The sequence below is a fragment of the Drosophila eugracilis genome, unplaced genomic scaffold, assembly GCF_018153835.1.
Source record: "Drosophila eugracilis isolate 14026-0451.02 unplaced genomic scaffold, ASM1815383v1 contig_1954, whole genome shotgun sequence".
Classification (NCBI taxonomy): Eukaryota; Metazoa; Arthropoda; class Insecta; order Diptera; family Drosophilidae; genus Drosophila; species Drosophila eugracilis.
This window is the reverse complement of record NW_024572815.1, coordinates 134925-151565: the sequence shown is the minus strand read 5'-3', so window position 1 is coordinate 151565 and position 16641 is coordinate 134925. Positions and strand designations below refer to the sequence as shown.

At 43.7% G+C, this 16641-nt stretch overlaps 6 protein-coding genes across 6 annotated transcripts; 3 read left to right on the top strand and 3 right to left on the bottom strand.

Annotated features, from left to right (window-relative positions):
- Positions 1-6: 6 nt before the first annotated feature.
- Positions 7-5655, bottom strand: LOC108114004. Its single transcript, XM_041817838.1, is given in 5 exon segments — positions 7-555; positions 1659-1904; positions 3161-3807; positions 5179-5224; positions 5226-5655. Coding segments are annotated over 5 exon segments (1791 nt in total). The 5' UTR covers positions 5589-5655; the 3' UTR covers positions 7-66.
- Positions 700-1118, top strand: LOC121529842 (histone H4). The gene has a single exon (XM_041817834.1). It carries the CDS (start codon positions 760-762, stop codon positions 1069-1071), a length of 312 nt encoding a protein of 103 aa, XP_041673768.1. The 5' UTR covers positions 700-759; the 3' UTR covers positions 1072-1118.
- LOC121529840 (histone H2A) lies at positions 1536-2027 on the bottom strand. The gene has a single exon (XM_041817832.1). The coding sequence runs from the start codon at positions 1974-1976 to the stop codon at positions 1602-1604; it is 375 nt and encodes a 124-aa protein (XP_041673766.1). The 5' UTR covers positions 1977-2027; the 3' UTR covers positions 1536-1601.
- Positions 2146-2617, top strand: LOC121529841 (histone H2B). The gene has a single exon (XM_041817833.1). It carries the CDS (start codon positions 2200-2202, stop codon positions 2569-2571), a length of 372 nt encoding a protein of 123 aa, XP_041673767.1. The 5' UTR covers positions 2146-2199; the 3' UTR covers positions 2572-2617.
- Positions 2957-3846, bottom strand: LOC108113823 (histone H1-like). The gene has a single exon (XM_017224569.2). The coding sequence runs from the start codon at positions 3797-3799 to the stop codon at positions 3041-3043; it is 759 nt and encodes a 252-aa protein (XP_017080058.2). The 5' UTR covers positions 3800-3846; the 3' UTR covers positions 2957-3040.
- Positions 5656-5810: 155 nt separating the features above from the next.
- LOC121529843 (histone H4) lies at positions 5811-6233 on the top strand. Its single transcript, XM_041817835.1, has one exon. The coding sequence runs from the start codon at positions 5871-5873 to the stop codon at positions 6180-6182; it is 312 nt and encodes a 103-aa protein (XP_041673769.1). The 5' UTR covers positions 5811-5870; the 3' UTR covers positions 6183-6233.
- Positions 6234-16641: the final 10408 nt, after the last annotated feature.

The following is a 16641-nucleotide window of genomic DNA, read 5'->3' as shown; positions in this document are numbered from 1 at the left end:
TGGTCCTGAAAAGGACCGATTTTTACAAAAGATGGCGCATTGGCCGTAAGTTTAAGCAGTCATAGCTTAAGCGCGCTCTCCACGAATTCGCCGGGCCAACTGGATGTCCTTGGGCATGATGGTGACACGCTTGGCATGAATGGCACACAAGTTGGTATCTTCAAAGAGGCCCACCAGATAGGCTTCGCTAGCTTCTTGCAGAGCCATCACAGCCGAGCTCTGGAATCGCAAGTCAGTCTTGAAATCCTGAGCAATTTCACGAACGAGGCGCTGGAAAGGCAGTTTGCGGATCAGCAGCTCGGTACTCTTCTGGTAGCGACGGATCTCACGCAGGGCCACGGTTCCGGGGCGATAGCGATGAGGCTTCTTCACGCCTCCGGTAGCTGGGGCGCTCTTGCGAGCAGCCTTGGTAGCCAGTTGTTTGCGTGGCGCTTTGCCACCAGTAGACTTGCGAGCGGTTTGCTTGGTACGAGCCATCGTCAATTTTATTTCTTGCTGCTGCACACTGTTCACTTCACGTTTAAAAACACAATAACCGACTGTCGATTCGGCTACCTACTTATATAGGAAAACGGCAGGGTTAAAAAGAGAGAGAAGCAGAGGCATCTCATTTGCCGACAGAAAAACGAGACGGAGATATCGTTCGGACTCGCTCGTGTTTCCGGGGATTTAGGTATAAATAAGGGAGCACAAAAAATTTTGGTATTAGTTCTTCAGTGACTTTCGTGCGGTGTGTTAATATTAAAGAAAAAGTGAAAAATGACTGGTCGTGGTAAAGGAGGCAAAGGTTTGGGAAAAGGTGGCGCCAAGCGTCATCGCAAAGTGCTGCGAGATAATATCCAGGGTATAACGAAGCCAGCTATCCGTCGTTTGGCTCGTCGTGGCGGGGTGAAGCGCATTTCTGGTCTCATTTACGAGGAAACACGTGGCGTTCTGAAGGTGTTCTTGGAGAACGTTATCCGAGATGCCGTCACTTACACCGAACACGCCAAGAGGAAAACTGTCACAGCCATGGATGTTGTGTACGCCCTGAAGAGGCAAGGCCGCACACTGTACGGCTTCGGCGGTTAAAAAAAATTAGTACGACTTGTACTTCATTCAGCAATCGGTCCTTTTCAGGACCACCATTTCATTTTCCAATAGATAAAAGTTTTCAAAAAGATTTTTCGTTTCTTTGGCGTCTTCTGGGAACTTACATGAATGTAGATAGTTATTATACGAGAGTATTAGAATAAATAATTTATGCCGTTTGGTCGCGTGATTCAAGTAGAAGAATGTTATCTTTTATATATCGTGCTCGCTCTCAACAATATATTTTGTACAGACTGTACTGTACGCCATTCAGACACCGGCTAAATGTATTAAGACAACAACATTTTTTTTTTTTCCAGTTTGTGTCTGACTGCGTGCTGCCTGCAGCAGCGGTCTGTTAAACCCCAAAAGACAAAAGGTTTTGCATTTCCGATCTTAGGTAATTACTTATATTATACATATTCGAAAATCTTCATAATTCTTTGGTAAAAATATGGTCGTCCTGAAAAGGACGGTTGGGTTTATGTTTCTATGTACAAGTATATAGCTGGCTTCACTTATTTAAACGTTTAAGCCTTCTTCTCGGTCTTCTTGGGCAACAGAACTGCCTGGATATTGGGCAATACACCACCCTGGGCAATGGTAACGCCAGAGAGCAGCTTGTTCAACTCCTCGTCGTTGCGAATGGCAAGCTGCAGATGACGCGGAATAATCCTAGTCTTCTTGTTGTCACGGGCAGCATTGCCAGCCAACTCGAGAACCTCAGCGGCGAGATATTCCATCACGGCAGCCAGGTAAACTGGAGCGCCGGCACCAACACGCTCGGCATAGTTGCCCTTTCGGAGCAGACGGTGAATACGGCCCACTGGGAACTGAAGACCGGCACGGTTAGAGCGGGACTTTGCCTTTCCCTTCACTTTGCCACCTTTTCCACGACCAGACATTTTGCGTTATTTATTTCACTTAATTCACTTTAGACACTAAAAACGAATGCTGCTCGCCGGTCGGTAGCCACATATTTATACTTTTTCGTCTGCCTTCTGCGTTCAGTTAGGGGTGGGTGCCTTAGACCTGAAAAGTTTGCTCGAAAAAAAGTATAAGGTCTGGAAAGGAAAAATTTGTATTTTATAAGTGAATTGTGTTTGTGAAATCATAAGTGAAGTGAAAATGCCGCCAAAAACTAGTGGAAAGGCAGCCAAGAAGGCTGGTAAGGCTCAGAAGAACATTACCAAGACCGATAAGAAGAAGAAGCGCAAGAGGAAGGAGAGCTACGCCATCTACATTTACAAGGTCCTGAAGCAGGTCCATCCCGATACCGGCATTTCGTCGAAGGCGATGAGCATTATGAACAGCTTTGTGAATGATATCTTCGAACGTATTGCTGCCGAAGCGTCTCGCCTGGCTCACTACAATAAGCGCTCTACCATCACCAGTCGGGAAATCCAAACGGCTGTTCGTCTGCTCCTACCCGGAGAGCTGGCCAAGCACGCCGTCAGTGAGGGAACCAAGGCTGTCACCAAGTACACCAGCTCTAAATAATTTCCTCAACGCGGATGCGGAGAAAGATCCAAAACGGCCCTTTTCAGGGCCACAATATATTATACCAAAGAAACAACATTTTCAATATACTATTTACCGTAACATTTTAAAATATGGATTTTATGATAACTTTATTTGTATTTTTTAATTGGTTTTATAAAATTTTTATTTTATAATCCAATAGGAATTTTAAAAGAGATCAGTCGATTAGGCGTCAAATAGGCAATAGTGTCTCGAACTTATAAAGAATAATACGCTTGGCTACGTAGCGATGTCGTCGCATAAATGTAATTTGATTGGTCTCGTGTTGCCACTACCAGCTTTACAAATTAAACGGATTTCAATTGAAAGTTTTTTTTTCTCTAGTTAACAAAATTTGTAGCCCTGAAAAGGGCTTGTTTAAACTAATTTCAGATTTCGAAATCTAAAATCAAGATTGCGAGTGTGTACCAGGGTACTCTTTCACAATTTACTTCTTGGCAGCCGTAGTTTTTGCTTTTGGCTTCTTCGCGGTAGCAGGAGCAGTTGGTTTTTTCACAACTTTTTTGGGCTTAGCTGACGCCGCTGGTTTGGCTTTTGGTGCTTTGACCGCCTTCGGCTTCGCTGCGGTCGATTTGGCCTTTGTTGCTGTTGTCGCTGGCTTTGCCTTAACAGCTCCAGTTTTCTTGGCATCCTTGGCCTTTGCCTTTTCGGTTTTCTTCTTTTCGGCAGTCTTTTTGGTGGCCACCGACTTCTTAGGTTTGGGCTTCTTCTCAGCACCTCCGGCGGTAGCTTTCTTGGCGGTGGCTCCAGTTTTCTTTGTAGCTATCTTTTTGCTTTTCACTTTCTTTTCAGCAGACGCAACCTTCGGCTTGGGATCCTTTTTGGCCGAGGCTGACAGTTTGAATGACCCGGATGCTCCCTTTCCCTTTGTTTGAATCAGCTTTCCATTGACCACGGCTGATTTCAAGTACTTCTTGATGAATGGAGCCAGCTTCTGTGCATCACATTTGTAGGTGGCAGTGATATATTTCTTAATGGCCAGAAGTGATGAGCCGCCACGTTCTTTTAAATTCTTGATGGAAGCGTCCACCATTTGTTGAGTTGGCGGATGCGATGGCGGTGCAGCAGCCTTCTTGGCCTTTGTAGTAGCGGATCCAGATGATTTTTTGGTGGACACCTTCTTTTCAACTGGCGCTGGTGGGGCAGCCACCGGAGAAGCGGACGTTGCAGCAGCAGAATCAGACATTTCTTTCACTTAAACACACTTTTTTGTTTAGAAAACGGCGCGCGCGATTGATACCGACCTCCTTCGCTCGGATGAGAATCGAGGAGGAGAGCACTTAAACTATGGGTCTGCCATCAGTCATATACGCCGTTGATGTTTGCTTGAAGTGCAAACTTATTTTATTATTTTTAATGATTAAAATCATTATTTCAAACTATGTTTTTATATTTATACATTCTTAAATAATTCATTAAGACTTTGGCCGTTACAACATGTTAATATTTGATTCGGTTGATTTTTTATTGCTATAGGAATTTGAACATTGACATTTGTAACTTGTACAATTTATATAAAAATATATTTTAAAATAAGAAATCTCAAACATTTTCTACAAGTTAATATTAAATATTAATATTTAAACCTTTTACTATGAGAATTAGAATAAATGTTATCAGTTATCTTTCATTTTGGTATTTTAAAGTTGCTTTCAAGTTGACTCTTGGCTACATAAAAAGTTGGCTTTCAGGTTATATTCGGCAATAGTTTTCGTACCGAAAAAAATAAAAATATTTAAAAATTGTATATTTTTTTGCTAATTGCTTGCTTAAATTATCCATCTGCATTCGTTTATTAAAATTGTTAGTCATGTTTCGTTATAGTTTGTCCAAAATATGCTAATTTGTGTCCCATATGTAAGCAGCGATGAAGTCGCTCTGAAGTCTACATCAATAAAAAAATAGAAAATATGTATTTTTAATTATTTTTATTGATTAAATTAATAAATAATGAGTTAATAAACGCTGGTGATTTGTTTCGAGAATGGTTTTAACATTATTTCGATTTTTTAATGTTGGTTGAAAATGGTCATGTTTGTCCCGTACAGCCTTCCCCCTTTCAAATATGCCAATATACTTTGTAGTCTTGTGGCATTTTTTTATAAACCAAATAGTAAAATTCAGAAATTTGTTTATTCCATTTTATTGTATTTTGACTTCTTGTCGAATATTAAAAACGGTCATAGTTGCACTGAAGCTAAAATTCATGAAAAATATGTGATAAACATTTTTGAATAATTGGTTTTATTTCATAAATAATGATTTTATCGATGTATCTCAATTATTTTTAAATGTTTTTAACATTTGTTCAACTTATTACTGGTGATTGAAAATCATTATCCCTGACCTACAAAACATTCTCTCGTATAATAGTGATTTATGTTCACTATGTCCCCATCCTTGACCCGAATAATTTTTTAAAAATTAAAATTAAGTTAACAATATAACATTTTTAGAAGCCGGTAGAAGAAAAATTTATCTCATTGAATGTAATTTGTGGTCCTGAAAAGGACCGATTTTTACAAAAGATGGCGCATTGGCCGTAAGTTTAAGCAGTCATAGCTTAAGCGCGCTCTCCACGAATTCGCCGGGCCAACTGGATGTCCTTCGGGCATGATGGTGACACGCTTGGCATGAATGGCACACAAGTTGGTATCTTCAAAGAGGCCCACCAGATAGGCTTCGCTAGCTTCTTGCAGAGCCATCACAGCCGAGCTCTGGAATCGCAAGTCAGTCTTGAAATCCTGAGCAATTTCACGAACGAGGCGCTGGAAAGGCAGTTTGCGGATCAGCAGCTCGGTACTCTTCTGGTAGCGACGGATCTCACGCAGGGCCACGGTTCCGGGGCGATAGCGATGAGGCTTCTTCACGCCTCCGGTAGCTGGGGCGCTCTTGCGAGCAGCCTTGGTAGCCAGTTGTTTGCGTGGCGCTTTGCCACCAGTAGACTTGCGAGCGGTTTGCTTGGTACGAGCCATCGTCAATTTTATTTCTTGCTGCTGCACACTGTTCACTTCACGTTTAAAAACACAATAACCGACTGTCGATTCGGCTACCTACTTATATAGGAAAACGGCAGGGTTAAAAAGAGAGAGAAGCAGAGGCATCTCATTTGCCGACAGAAAAACGAGACGGAGATATCGTTCGGACTCGCTCGTGTTTCCGGGGATTTAGGTATAAATAAGGGAGCACAAAAAATTTTGGTATTAGTTCTTCAGTGACTTTCGTGCGGTGTGTTAATATTAAAGAAAAAGTGAAAAATGACTGGTCGTGGTAAAGGAGGCAAAGGTTTGGGAAAAGGTGGCGCCAAGCGTCATCGCAAAGTGCTGCGAGATAATATCCAGGGTATAACGAAGCCAGCTATCCGTCGTTTGGCTCGTCGTGGCGGGGTGAAGCGCATTTCTGGTCTCATTTACGAGGAAACACGTGGCGTTCTGAAGGTGTTCTTGGAGAACGTTATCCGAGATGCCGTCACTTACACCGAACACGCCAAGAGGAAAACTGTCACAGCCATGGATGTTGTGTACGCCCTGAAGAGGCAAGGCCGCACACTGTACGGCTTCGGCGGTTAAAAAAAAATTAGTACGACTTGTACTTCATTCAGCAATCGGTCCTTTTCAGGACCACCATTTCATTTTCCAATAGATAAAAGTTTTCAAAAAGATTTTTCGTTTCTTTGGCGTCTTCTGGGAACTTACATGAATGTAGATAGTTATTATACGAGAGTATTAGAATAAATAATTTATGCCGACCGTTTGGTCGCGTAATTCAAGTAGAAAAATTTCTTTTATATATCGTGCTCGCTCTCAACAATATATTTTGTACAGACTGTACTGTACGCCATTCAGACACCGGCTAAATGTATTAAGACAACAAAATTTTTTTTTTCCAGTTTGTCCGCCAAATGCAGCTCACGGAAGAGAACTATTCGGTGGCTTGGGGATTGATGATCAAGAGGTACAACAATCCTCGCCTCGTTTTCGCCCACCACATGAATGCCATCTACGCGGTGCCTAGGCTACAGAAGGACAACACAGAGTTAATATGGTCGATGTTAAGCACGGTCAATGTTTGCCTGGCTGTATTCCGCCGCGTTCAATCCTTGGACGGGGAATTGCAGTGGCTGGCACACTACGTAGCATTGAGGCTACCAAAGGAGACCCACAACGCTTGGGAGCACCATCAGGGAAGTTGTTCCACAGTTCCATCCTACAGAGAGTTGGAGTAATTTTTAAACGATCGGCTGGTTGTAATGGATGCGATTGAGAACCGAGGCTCGTCGTTCGACTCCGTTGCTGGCCCAGGACCTCCAGACCCTACCAAACGAGTGCGAGTGCACAGTGCACAGGAGCACGCTAGGCGCCCTAGCGGCTCCTGTTACCAATGCGGCGGCGACCATATCCTGCGTCGTTGCTCAACGTTTTTGACCCTAGACTGCTACCAGAGGAAGGACATAGTAAGCAGGGCTAAATTATGCATTAATTGCCCTTTCGCGCTGCACGAGTAATAAGGGTTGTCAAGTTTGTGGGCAGCGTCATCACACATTGTTGCATTTCCCTGTTTTGGCTCATAGCCAGTCGCCGAGCGGTGTGCCGCCGCATCATGTGGCGCCGACTCCTAGTGCACCTGCAAATAGGGAGAGCGTATCTCAACAGCGCAGGCAGCCAACGACAGACCAGAACCCCGGCGCATCTTACGTCATCGGATCTGTCTTCGAGAAATGTCCTTCTCGCCACAACTCGTATCACCGTGAGGAATTCGGTCAACGGACTGCACGCTGTCATAAACGCCCTGGTCGACCAAAGATCGGAGGCGACCATTGTCTCGTAGCGATCTGGCACCCGAACATCGATTTTTGGGATGGGGCTTGGGGTGCAAGTGTACTTTCAATTTTTAAATCCGTAGTAATGTTAACCCTGACTTTTCAGTAGTCGTTGATTCCGCGTATGTCCCGAATAAGGACTGTTTTAAGTTTAAGGTCTATTTTGAGATTCCAGCTAGGTTCACCAAACGGTGAACCTGGGTGACTCCCACAAGGCCCTTGACTATACCTAGAACGAAGCTGAGTGGCGCAGTTTTGGCCGTCAAGTTGGTGAAATGGCTTACTTCGGCTAAGTGGAAAAGCGACCTACCCATCGAATCGTTCTACTGGACGGATGCCACAATCCTTTTACACTTGCTGTACGGAGACATCACTAGTTGGAAGACGTTCGTGGCCAAAAGGGTCGCGTTCATTCTGGATCATTTTTTGCACTCGCAATGGAGGCATGTGGGCGTGACTGAGAATCCAGTGGACTGTGCGACAAGGGGACAGTCTCCGGGTGAATTGAAGGGATTTGGCTTATGGTGGCGAGGCCCTGAGTGGCTTACACGCAGTCCTAATGTCTGGCCTTCTATGGAGTTCGAGCAGGTCGACATCAACGATGCCGCACTAGAGGCGAAGGCGGCCAAAGTACGAGTTCACCACGCAGTCCCGCTTCCGTCGTTCGTTGGCAAATTTTCTACTTTCAGCCGGGCTGCACGAGTCACGGCCTATGCGTTGCGGTTCAGGCACAATGCTGTCGGCAAGGGGGAGAGGCGCATCGGCCCCCTAACCATTGAAGAGCTTGACTTTGCTTTAGGGACTATAGTGCGCATCGTGCAGCGGGAATCGTTCCCAATGTATTTGGCTGCAGTAAGAGATAGTAAACAGCTACCTGCGCGAAGTAAGCTTTTGAGCTTGACGCCGATCTTGTCGGAAGGCATCCTGCGAGTGAGGGGACGACTACGGCATTTTAACTTGCCATATGAGCGCCGGCATCCGATAATACTCCCAAGTTCACATCATTTCACTGAGCTGGTAATTCGGCACTCGCATGTTTTGACTCTGCACGGAGGTGCGCAGCTGACGATAGCGCATACACGCAAGCGGTTCTGGATAGTGACAGGAAGGCAGGCAGTTCGAAATGTGCGGAAATGTGTCCAGTGTTTCCGGGCACAGCCCTTCGCTTCGGCTCAGCTCATGGGAGACTTGCCGCTTCATCGAGTGAACCCCCCTAGTCGTCCATTCATTGCAACGGGAGTTGACTACACAGGCGCTATTGAGCTCAAGGCAGCACGGTTGCGAGGCACCAGCTTCTACAAGGGGTACATCGCCGTTTTCATTTGCCTTGCAACAAAGGCAGTGCATTTGGAAGCGGTGACAGGTCTCACCACTGAGCATTTTTTGCTGGCGATGGACAGATTCACCGGGAGGAGAGGGATGGTTCAGCACCTCTACAGTGACAACGGAACCAACTTTTTGGTGGCGGACAATCTAATGAAGAAGTTCTACTGTAAGCTTCAAGAAGATTACGATCAGCTTATAGCTCCCAAGCCCCGTGGCACTTCAATCCGTCTCAGTCGCCCTTTTTCGGCGGGCTGTGGGAGGCTAACGTGAAGTCTGTGAAACATCACCTAAAGAGGGTCATTGCGGATCGACGGCCCACCTATGAGCAGTTGACTACGGTGCTTATAAGCATAGAAGCATGTCTCAACTCGCGGCCGCTTTGTCCTCTCTTAGCGGACGCAGACGACCTAGAGTTGCACGCCGGCTCATTTCTTGATTGGTGACTCGCTGCATGCTCCTCCTGAGTTTCGCCCACAATCCAAGTCAATCCAAGCCAAGTCCTTCGCGAGCAGTTCCTGATCCAGCAGGTAATGGTACGTCATTTCTGGAAGGCTTGGAGTCGGGACTGGCTCGCACATCTACAGCAGAGGCCCAAGTGGTGCCGCGAGGCTGAGGGACTGCATCTTGACGACCTCCTTATCATCAAGGACGACCGTTTTCAGCCGTCGCAATGGCTACTGGGGCGCGTCGTCGAGCTACACCCAGGGACGGATACGTTGGTTCGAGTTGTCACGCTTAAAACCAAGCAAGGCCGGTTAAAGCGTTCGGTGTCGAAGCTCTGTCCACTGCCGATCCGATCATAAGCGCCCTCACATACACACCCCAATTATAATTAACTTGTTTCTTATGCACACTTCTTGTTTACTTTCCCATACTAGATTCTACCCCACAACCAGGATGGACCGGAAAAGCGAAGGTTTCTCATGCTAGGCCTAGCATTGGGTCTAGCATGTTAAGTTTGCTGCTTGTCCCAGTGTGCTGGAAGCTGGGAGCGGGGAGCGGAGAGCAATCAGCTGATCGCTCTCGCACTTTGGGACGATGCGTGGGAGCGAGAACGAAAACGGGAAGAGGGCAAAGGTAGCCGTCTTCGGCAAGCGAGAGAACGCGCACGTTGCATCTAACGCGGGACGCTATTTGAATATGTTATATATTAATAAACGTGAATTTTGTGAATTTATCGTTTAGTGTTTTGCATTGCATGGGAGCCCCTCTTACAAATATAAGGGGACACAACTCTACAGTGACTGTCAAAACAAACAAACAATCAAGCAAAGTGGATAATATTGAGATCGAAAAGTGTGCTAATAAAACTACACATGAGTACCAAGTGCTAACCAAGCCAAGGACGCTGTAATGCACAAAAAGAAAATACTACGACGTGATACTTATGAAACAGTAATCATGCCAAACCAGAACCCATCGTCCACCAGTGCGTTGCCATCAAAATGATGACGCACAGCCTTCAAAGTCGCATGCCGCGAGAGCTGCATACAATAACAACAAAATCACACTGTGGAAATTGACGACTTAAGTAACATGGAGTTCGAAAACGAATCCCTTAAGCGTAAACACAAGTCATTATCAGAGAAGGAAAGTGACACTCCGTCTAAGAAATCTGATTACTCCGATTCAGGCGATGAAGAAGAACAGGAAGAAATCGTGGCCTCTTCGACGAATGCAAATGTATCAAAAGGTAACATTATCGATCAATTAATCCAAGAACTCCAACTAATGAAGGAGGTCATCAACGTCCTCCAAGTATAACTTCAAATAGCAAAAACGGATGGGCAAATAACAAGAAACACCCAACAACCAGCACAGAAGAGGTTAACAATCAAGTCCTGGAATTTCCTGCGCTGGAACTTGTAAGACAGTCTAAGCCAATGTGTAATGCAAAGACCTCAACGAAAACAACGTCACCAACCGCCGGATCGATATCAAAGAACGAGTGCAGCTAGCGCATCTACCTCAAAGAAGCCAATAAAAACAACGACTGCAATTATCGGATCCTCTCCCGGCGATACGGTCATCAACCTACCAGTCATCGTACTATACAACGAAAAAAAAAAAAAAGAAAGGATCTATCCTGTCTAACAAATTTAACTAAAATGTAGTAAAAAAAAATGTTATGTATATAAAGGTGTTCTTAATGGATAATCTCATCCACACAAAAAATATCCTTTCTAAACATAAAATGTTATTCTTTTCAAACATCCCCATAAAATAGTACCGCCCTCATCCTTTGATAGTAGTGATATAAAAACCGACCTCCAAGAGGCTGTACCCGATCTAGAAATTACATCTGTAGAACCGTACAAAAACAAGCACTGGCTCGTAGTGATTATTATTATATTAAGAATATCTTTAAGATAATATACCTTCTTAACTGTAAAATTGACGTTGAAACTTTCAAGCCCCAGCTTAATCAACTATTGTTTGATTTGATGCGAGCGAGAGATTTTCGCACTGTAATATGCCCTACAGGTGCGTTAAATGCATCAGTGCACATGCCTCAGGGCAATGCAAGATACAGAAGCCTGAAGAAGGATCCAATGATCCTGAAAGATCGAAACAGACATAATGAAGCAGATTAATAAGCATGTCAAATCACACAACATACTAAATGATGAGCAGTATGGATTCCGGGAAGGAACGTTGCTCAACCATGCACTAATATCTGCAAATGCATTTATCTTTGAAAACATTAAACGCAGACGCTACACATTATGGATAAGAACGACATGTGGCAACATTGCAAGTATTCTTCAGTATCAATTAGACAGCGAAACATTCAAGAAGAATAAAATATACCGTTCTTTAATTTAGCAATTAAAAGCATTGGTGAAGGGACGCGCCAGACTCAAGGCCAATGAGGACGCGCACCAATCGGATGCCACATCGGCGGAGATGTCTTCGCAGCTGGAACATCTCAACAGAACCTGGAAAGAATTCAATGGATTTGGTGATGAAATAGCCATGTACTGCACCAATGGTAATGGCCTCAGCTCAAAGCGAGTTGCCTAAAATTTAAATCAGGTTCGCTGGTAGTTATTCAAAGACATTTAGAAGAGCACGGTGAAAAAATACAAAAACTCGACGACAAGTCGTTGGTTGCGCTGCTACAATTGTCTGAAACCTGGTTATGGGGTCAGAAAATGCAAATCAACGTTCAAGTGCAGACATTGTAAAGGTCAGCATCATTCACTGTTGTACCTTCAAGGTACGCAATACGCTATTGGTACAATTGCTCAAACTGGTGAGGATTAAGATGATCCTAACGCACACATTTTAATGGTGACAATGACGTCGCAAAAACGGAAGGCTCTCCAGCAATTGTATGTGCACAAGGCACTGCAAGTTCAACGCAATCACATGGATGGAACAGAAGCACAGACTCGAAACTGTCATCTGTATCTGTATACACGCACTTGGTATGGCTCGAACGCCGTCCCCCATATTGATCACAGGAATTTCATTGATCAAAGCAGACACAACAAGGGGATGGAGCACTCTACGCATCCAATCCCGTATTTCACAGGATCAACTGGTAGTCCAGGCTCACGTGCATGGAAGAATAACTTCATCATTGGAAAGGCAGATCATCGAAGCGTCTGCACTACAAGTATTTAACGGTGTGCAACTGGCAGATTAACAATTCAGCACAAGTGGCCCAATCGACATTCTTTTTGGGCAGCGATAACAAAGGCATGCTAATCGCTATTTCGTAAATTTTGGATGGGTTATCACACCACTGATTTCACCACAAGCAAGCAACCCTTCAATGAGTTCTGCAGCGGTTGAAATTGGTTGAAACTCGTTTCCCACAAAACAAATACGTAAGGGCAATGTGAACTTCATTAGACAATATCAAAATCTGGAACACATGCCAGAAATTTCCCCTACCGAAATTCCCAACGGGAGGAATTTCCACCACATCATCATGTATTGGGTCGACAACTCAGAGTAGTTTTCGACGGCTCATATCGCAACGCCAAAGGTAAGGATCTACACGACACACACTTGATCAGACCCAGTATTCAGAGAGACCTGTTTGCTGTGTGCATGCAGCTCCGTATGTACAAATACGTATTTTCAGCGGAGATAGTCAATATGTTCCGTCAAATATGTGTGAGTGAAAAACATAGAGACTTTCAGAGAATCATACTGCGAGAGGATCTGTCAAATCCTATCAAGCACTTCAAACTGCAGCATAAATCTTGATGGAAGAATTCAATGTTGATGAAGACTGATGTCTTGTGCTAAGCTTGCGCTTGAGAAATGGGTATCGAATACCAAATGCGGAGGATAACAAGGATTCATATATTCATATTCATATTCATTAATACATTCAACTTAATACATTCAACAACTCTTCTCTTTCAAAGCGAACGGTTGTGTTTTTGCGTGTTCTCGAGCGAATAAATCTTTTAATTTCTTCCCGAATCACTCCGTTGTGGTCACTTTTTTTTGCAAACGTTTATCTACTTAAAAACCGTCTTTCGATTCCGCGTCGTGCAGTGCATTTATTGTTATCTGTTTGCATAAAGCATTTATTGCAAACAAATATCAACAACTGTGGTCTGTATTCTTACATATTCTTGTACTTTGCTTTGTGCTATTAGTAACGGAACTTTCACCGCTTACCTCTCCCTAGTACAATATCTGTAGATCTCTTTTCTATATCTCCCACCAAAAACTCTCTCGAAAACGCACTCTCTCTCCCTCTCTTATACAACTTGCACTCTCTTATAACACCTCTCTCTCGCTAGCACTCTCTCGCTTACTCTATAGCCCTTAACTGTTTCTCTCAAACTCCCTTTCTTTCTTCCCTATAATATTTTCTGGCACAGTGGTTTATATTTCAAATTATTTTGCCAAAATGTCTGATATCATCTGTTGTATTAAAAAATGCAATAAAATTGTGTCGGTTGACCAAGTAAGTGTCCACTGTTGGCTGTGTGATAACATTGCGCACTCCAAGTGTGCAGGGTTTAAGTCAGCCACCATTCCGGATGCTTTGGGTCGTTCCGACTCTGGCTACTGTTGTGACAGATGTCGTGAGGCCCAGAAGGAAATTAAATCTTTTATGCGGCAGACTAAAAATGGGTTCGGTCAGGTATTGGTTGCTTTTCGAAAAGCTAATGACCTGTTTTCTGCGCTGGACACTCACAACACAACTGTTGAATCACAATTTACAACTGTTGAATGAGTCTCCTAAGCGCAAAAAAACGTCCCGTTTGCCGCCGGCGGTTACCGCCAGTAATGCAAATAACTTCCTTCTCCCTCCGTCTGATGTTCAACAGTCTCCTTCATTGTCACCGCTGCCGTCTACCACTCCAATCGTGACGACACCGGTAACAGCCCATATTTCGGATCCCGAAAATGTTGCTAAGGTGCGTAGGCATTTGTCCGATGAGCAGTCCGAGGTAGTCGCATTGGACCCTCCCGTGCCAAAGGTTCTACAAGCCCAAAAAAATGTACCCTTAACTCACCAGAGGAACTTAGGGATTTCCGGATTACCGGCGCCCACTGGTAGCGTGAGGAAACCTCCCGCCCCGCCAAAACCCTTGATTGGTATTCCTCTAGAGAAACACATTTTTGTTTCCCGGCTTTCCCCTGATACGTCCGAATCGGACATCTTAGCTTACATTTAAGCAAAACTTAAAGTCGATATTAGAGTGGAAAATATTACTAAATATAAATATTCCTACGCTAGGAACGTGGCATCTTTCAAGATCCGTGTTCCTCCGATGGCTTTTGATGATATCTGTTCGACCAATTTCTGGCCGCAACATATTTTCGTTCAAGAACATCAGCTTAAGAATAAAAAAAAGAAAAAAAGTCGCCCTTTAGTAGTAAAGCTTCCACAAGTAAACGCTCCTGCCAACCTAAAAAACTAACATCATCCTTTATTCTTACGTACCAGAACACAAGAGGCTTACGTTCTAAACTGTCTAATTTGTTCTCGGTAAGCTTCTCGTTTGCATCCCAGGTCATTGTGTTTACCGAAACCTGGTTTACTCCAGAAATTCTTAATTCTGAAGTTTTCCCCAGTAGGTACACAATATATAGGCTTGACCGATCCCTCGGAAATGGTGGTGGAGTCTTAATTTCAGTGGACTCTAATCTCGTTTCCGAGGTGATAAATCTTCAAACTGGAGACTTAGAATTTATTACAGTTAAAATCTCATTGTCTAGGTTAAAGTTATACATCACTTGCTCTTATATTCCGCCTAAGTCCGATTCCTTGACATATGAGCGGCACCTAGCAGCCATTCAGCCTGTCTTCTCAATGTTAGCGGACATGGATCAGCTGGTGGTGTTGGGTGATTTTAACCTACCCCTTTAACACCTACGTCGCATCACGACTTTACTGCGGGCATGTTAGACATGTCACTGGCTCAAATTAATCATAAAGGGAATTCTTTAGGTCGTTTGCTCGATCTGTGCTTTCTCTCTGATACGGACGCCGTATCCATATACAGAGCTCCACCTCTCACACTCCCCGAAGATCCTTATCATCCAACATTAGATCTTACGATCGATACGGGGCTATGCACTAAGCCTAAGAACAATTACGCTGATAAGAAAATTCGATGTTTTCGTAAAGCCGACTTTAAAAAAATTAATAATTTTATCTCAGAATTTGACTAGTCCGATTTGTACGCATGTACCGATATGTCGACTGCTCTAGATATATTTTATAGTACATTAAACGCCCTCGAAGCTAATCAGACATGGGAGCTACAGGACTTACCAGAAGGAAAGAAAGCCATCGGTAGTATGTGGGTTTTTGGCATCAAAGGAGATAAGGATGGCAATGTGTTGCGATTTAAATCGAGGTTGGTGGCTAAAGGATGTGCACAACAATATGGTATCGATTTTATCGATTGAGACTTATTATATCTCTGGCTGTTGAGCATAACTTATTTCTACATCAGATGGATGTATCGACAGCTTACTTAAATAGCGAATTGAGCGAAGAAGTCTATATGAAGCAACCCGATGGATTTGATAATAAACATTATGGAAAAGTTTTGAGACTAAAGAAGTCACTTTACGGACTAAAACAGAGCGGTAGAGAGTGGAACGCCAAGCTCAATGAAGTCTTGCAAAAACTGCATTTTGTTCCCTGTGCCAGCGAGCCGTGTGTGTACACACGCAATGAGAAGGACAATATTAATATAATTTCAGTATATGTCGACGATCTTCTTATTGCAAGCTCATGTAAAGATGATTTGATTGGTATAAAAGAGTCAATTGCCAAAGAGTTTAAAGTAGTAGATAGCGGACAGCTTAATCATTTTTTGGGCATCGAAGTTGATTTGGAGGCAAATTCCCAAGTTAAGTGTACCGATCCTAACTGCAAGCCTATTAACGAAAAGGACTACCAGTCACTTATAGGATCACTAATGTATTTGGCAATTACAACCAGGCCAGATATAATGCATTCAGTTGCAAAACTGGCCCAAAGAATTGTGAACCCACATAAGGAGCATGAAGTCGCTGCCAAGCGTATACCAAGGTATTTGAAGGGCACCTCAAACTTAAAACTTCATTATCATGCAACAGGTAAACCGATTCATGGTTACGTCGACGCAAATTGGGCAAATGACACATCGGATCGTAAATCCTACAGTGGATATGTCTTCATAAACGCAGCTGGTCCAATATCCTGGGAGTCCAAGAAGCAAAGTCTGGTGGCATTATCCAGCACGGAGGCCGAATATGTTGCATTGTCCATTGCAGCAAGAGAAGCAGTATTTATAAAAAAAGTTTCTGAAGGAAATGGGTTTTTGATAGATCACTCAATTTTAATTTTTTGCGATAATCAGAGTGCTTTATGTTTAGCTAAGAATCCAGTATTACATAATAGAGGTAAG

What these genes read in the sequence shown, in the direction of transcription:
- LOC121529842 (XM_041817834.1), top strand. Translation starts at nt 760, where the DNA reads ATGACTGGTCGTGGTAAAGGAGGCAAAGGTTTGGGAAAAGGTGGCGCC.
- LOC121529840 (XM_041817832.1), bottom strand. Translation starts at nt 1,976, where the DNA reads ATGTCTGGTCGTGGAAAAGGTGGCAAAGTGAAGGGAAAGGCAAAGTCC.
- LOC108113823 (XM_017224569.2), bottom strand. Translation starts at nt 3,799, where the DNA reads ATGTCTGATTCTGCTGCTGCAACGTCCGCTTCTCCGGTGGCTGCCCCA.
- LOC121529841 (XM_041817833.1), top strand. Translation starts at nt 2,200, where the DNA reads ATGCCGCCAAAAACTAGTGGAAAGGCAGCCAAGAAGGCTGGTAAGGCT.
- LOC121529843 (XM_041817835.1), top strand. Translation starts at nt 5,871, where the DNA reads ATGACTGGTCGTGGTAAAGGAGGCAAAGGTTTGGGAAAAGGTGGCGCC.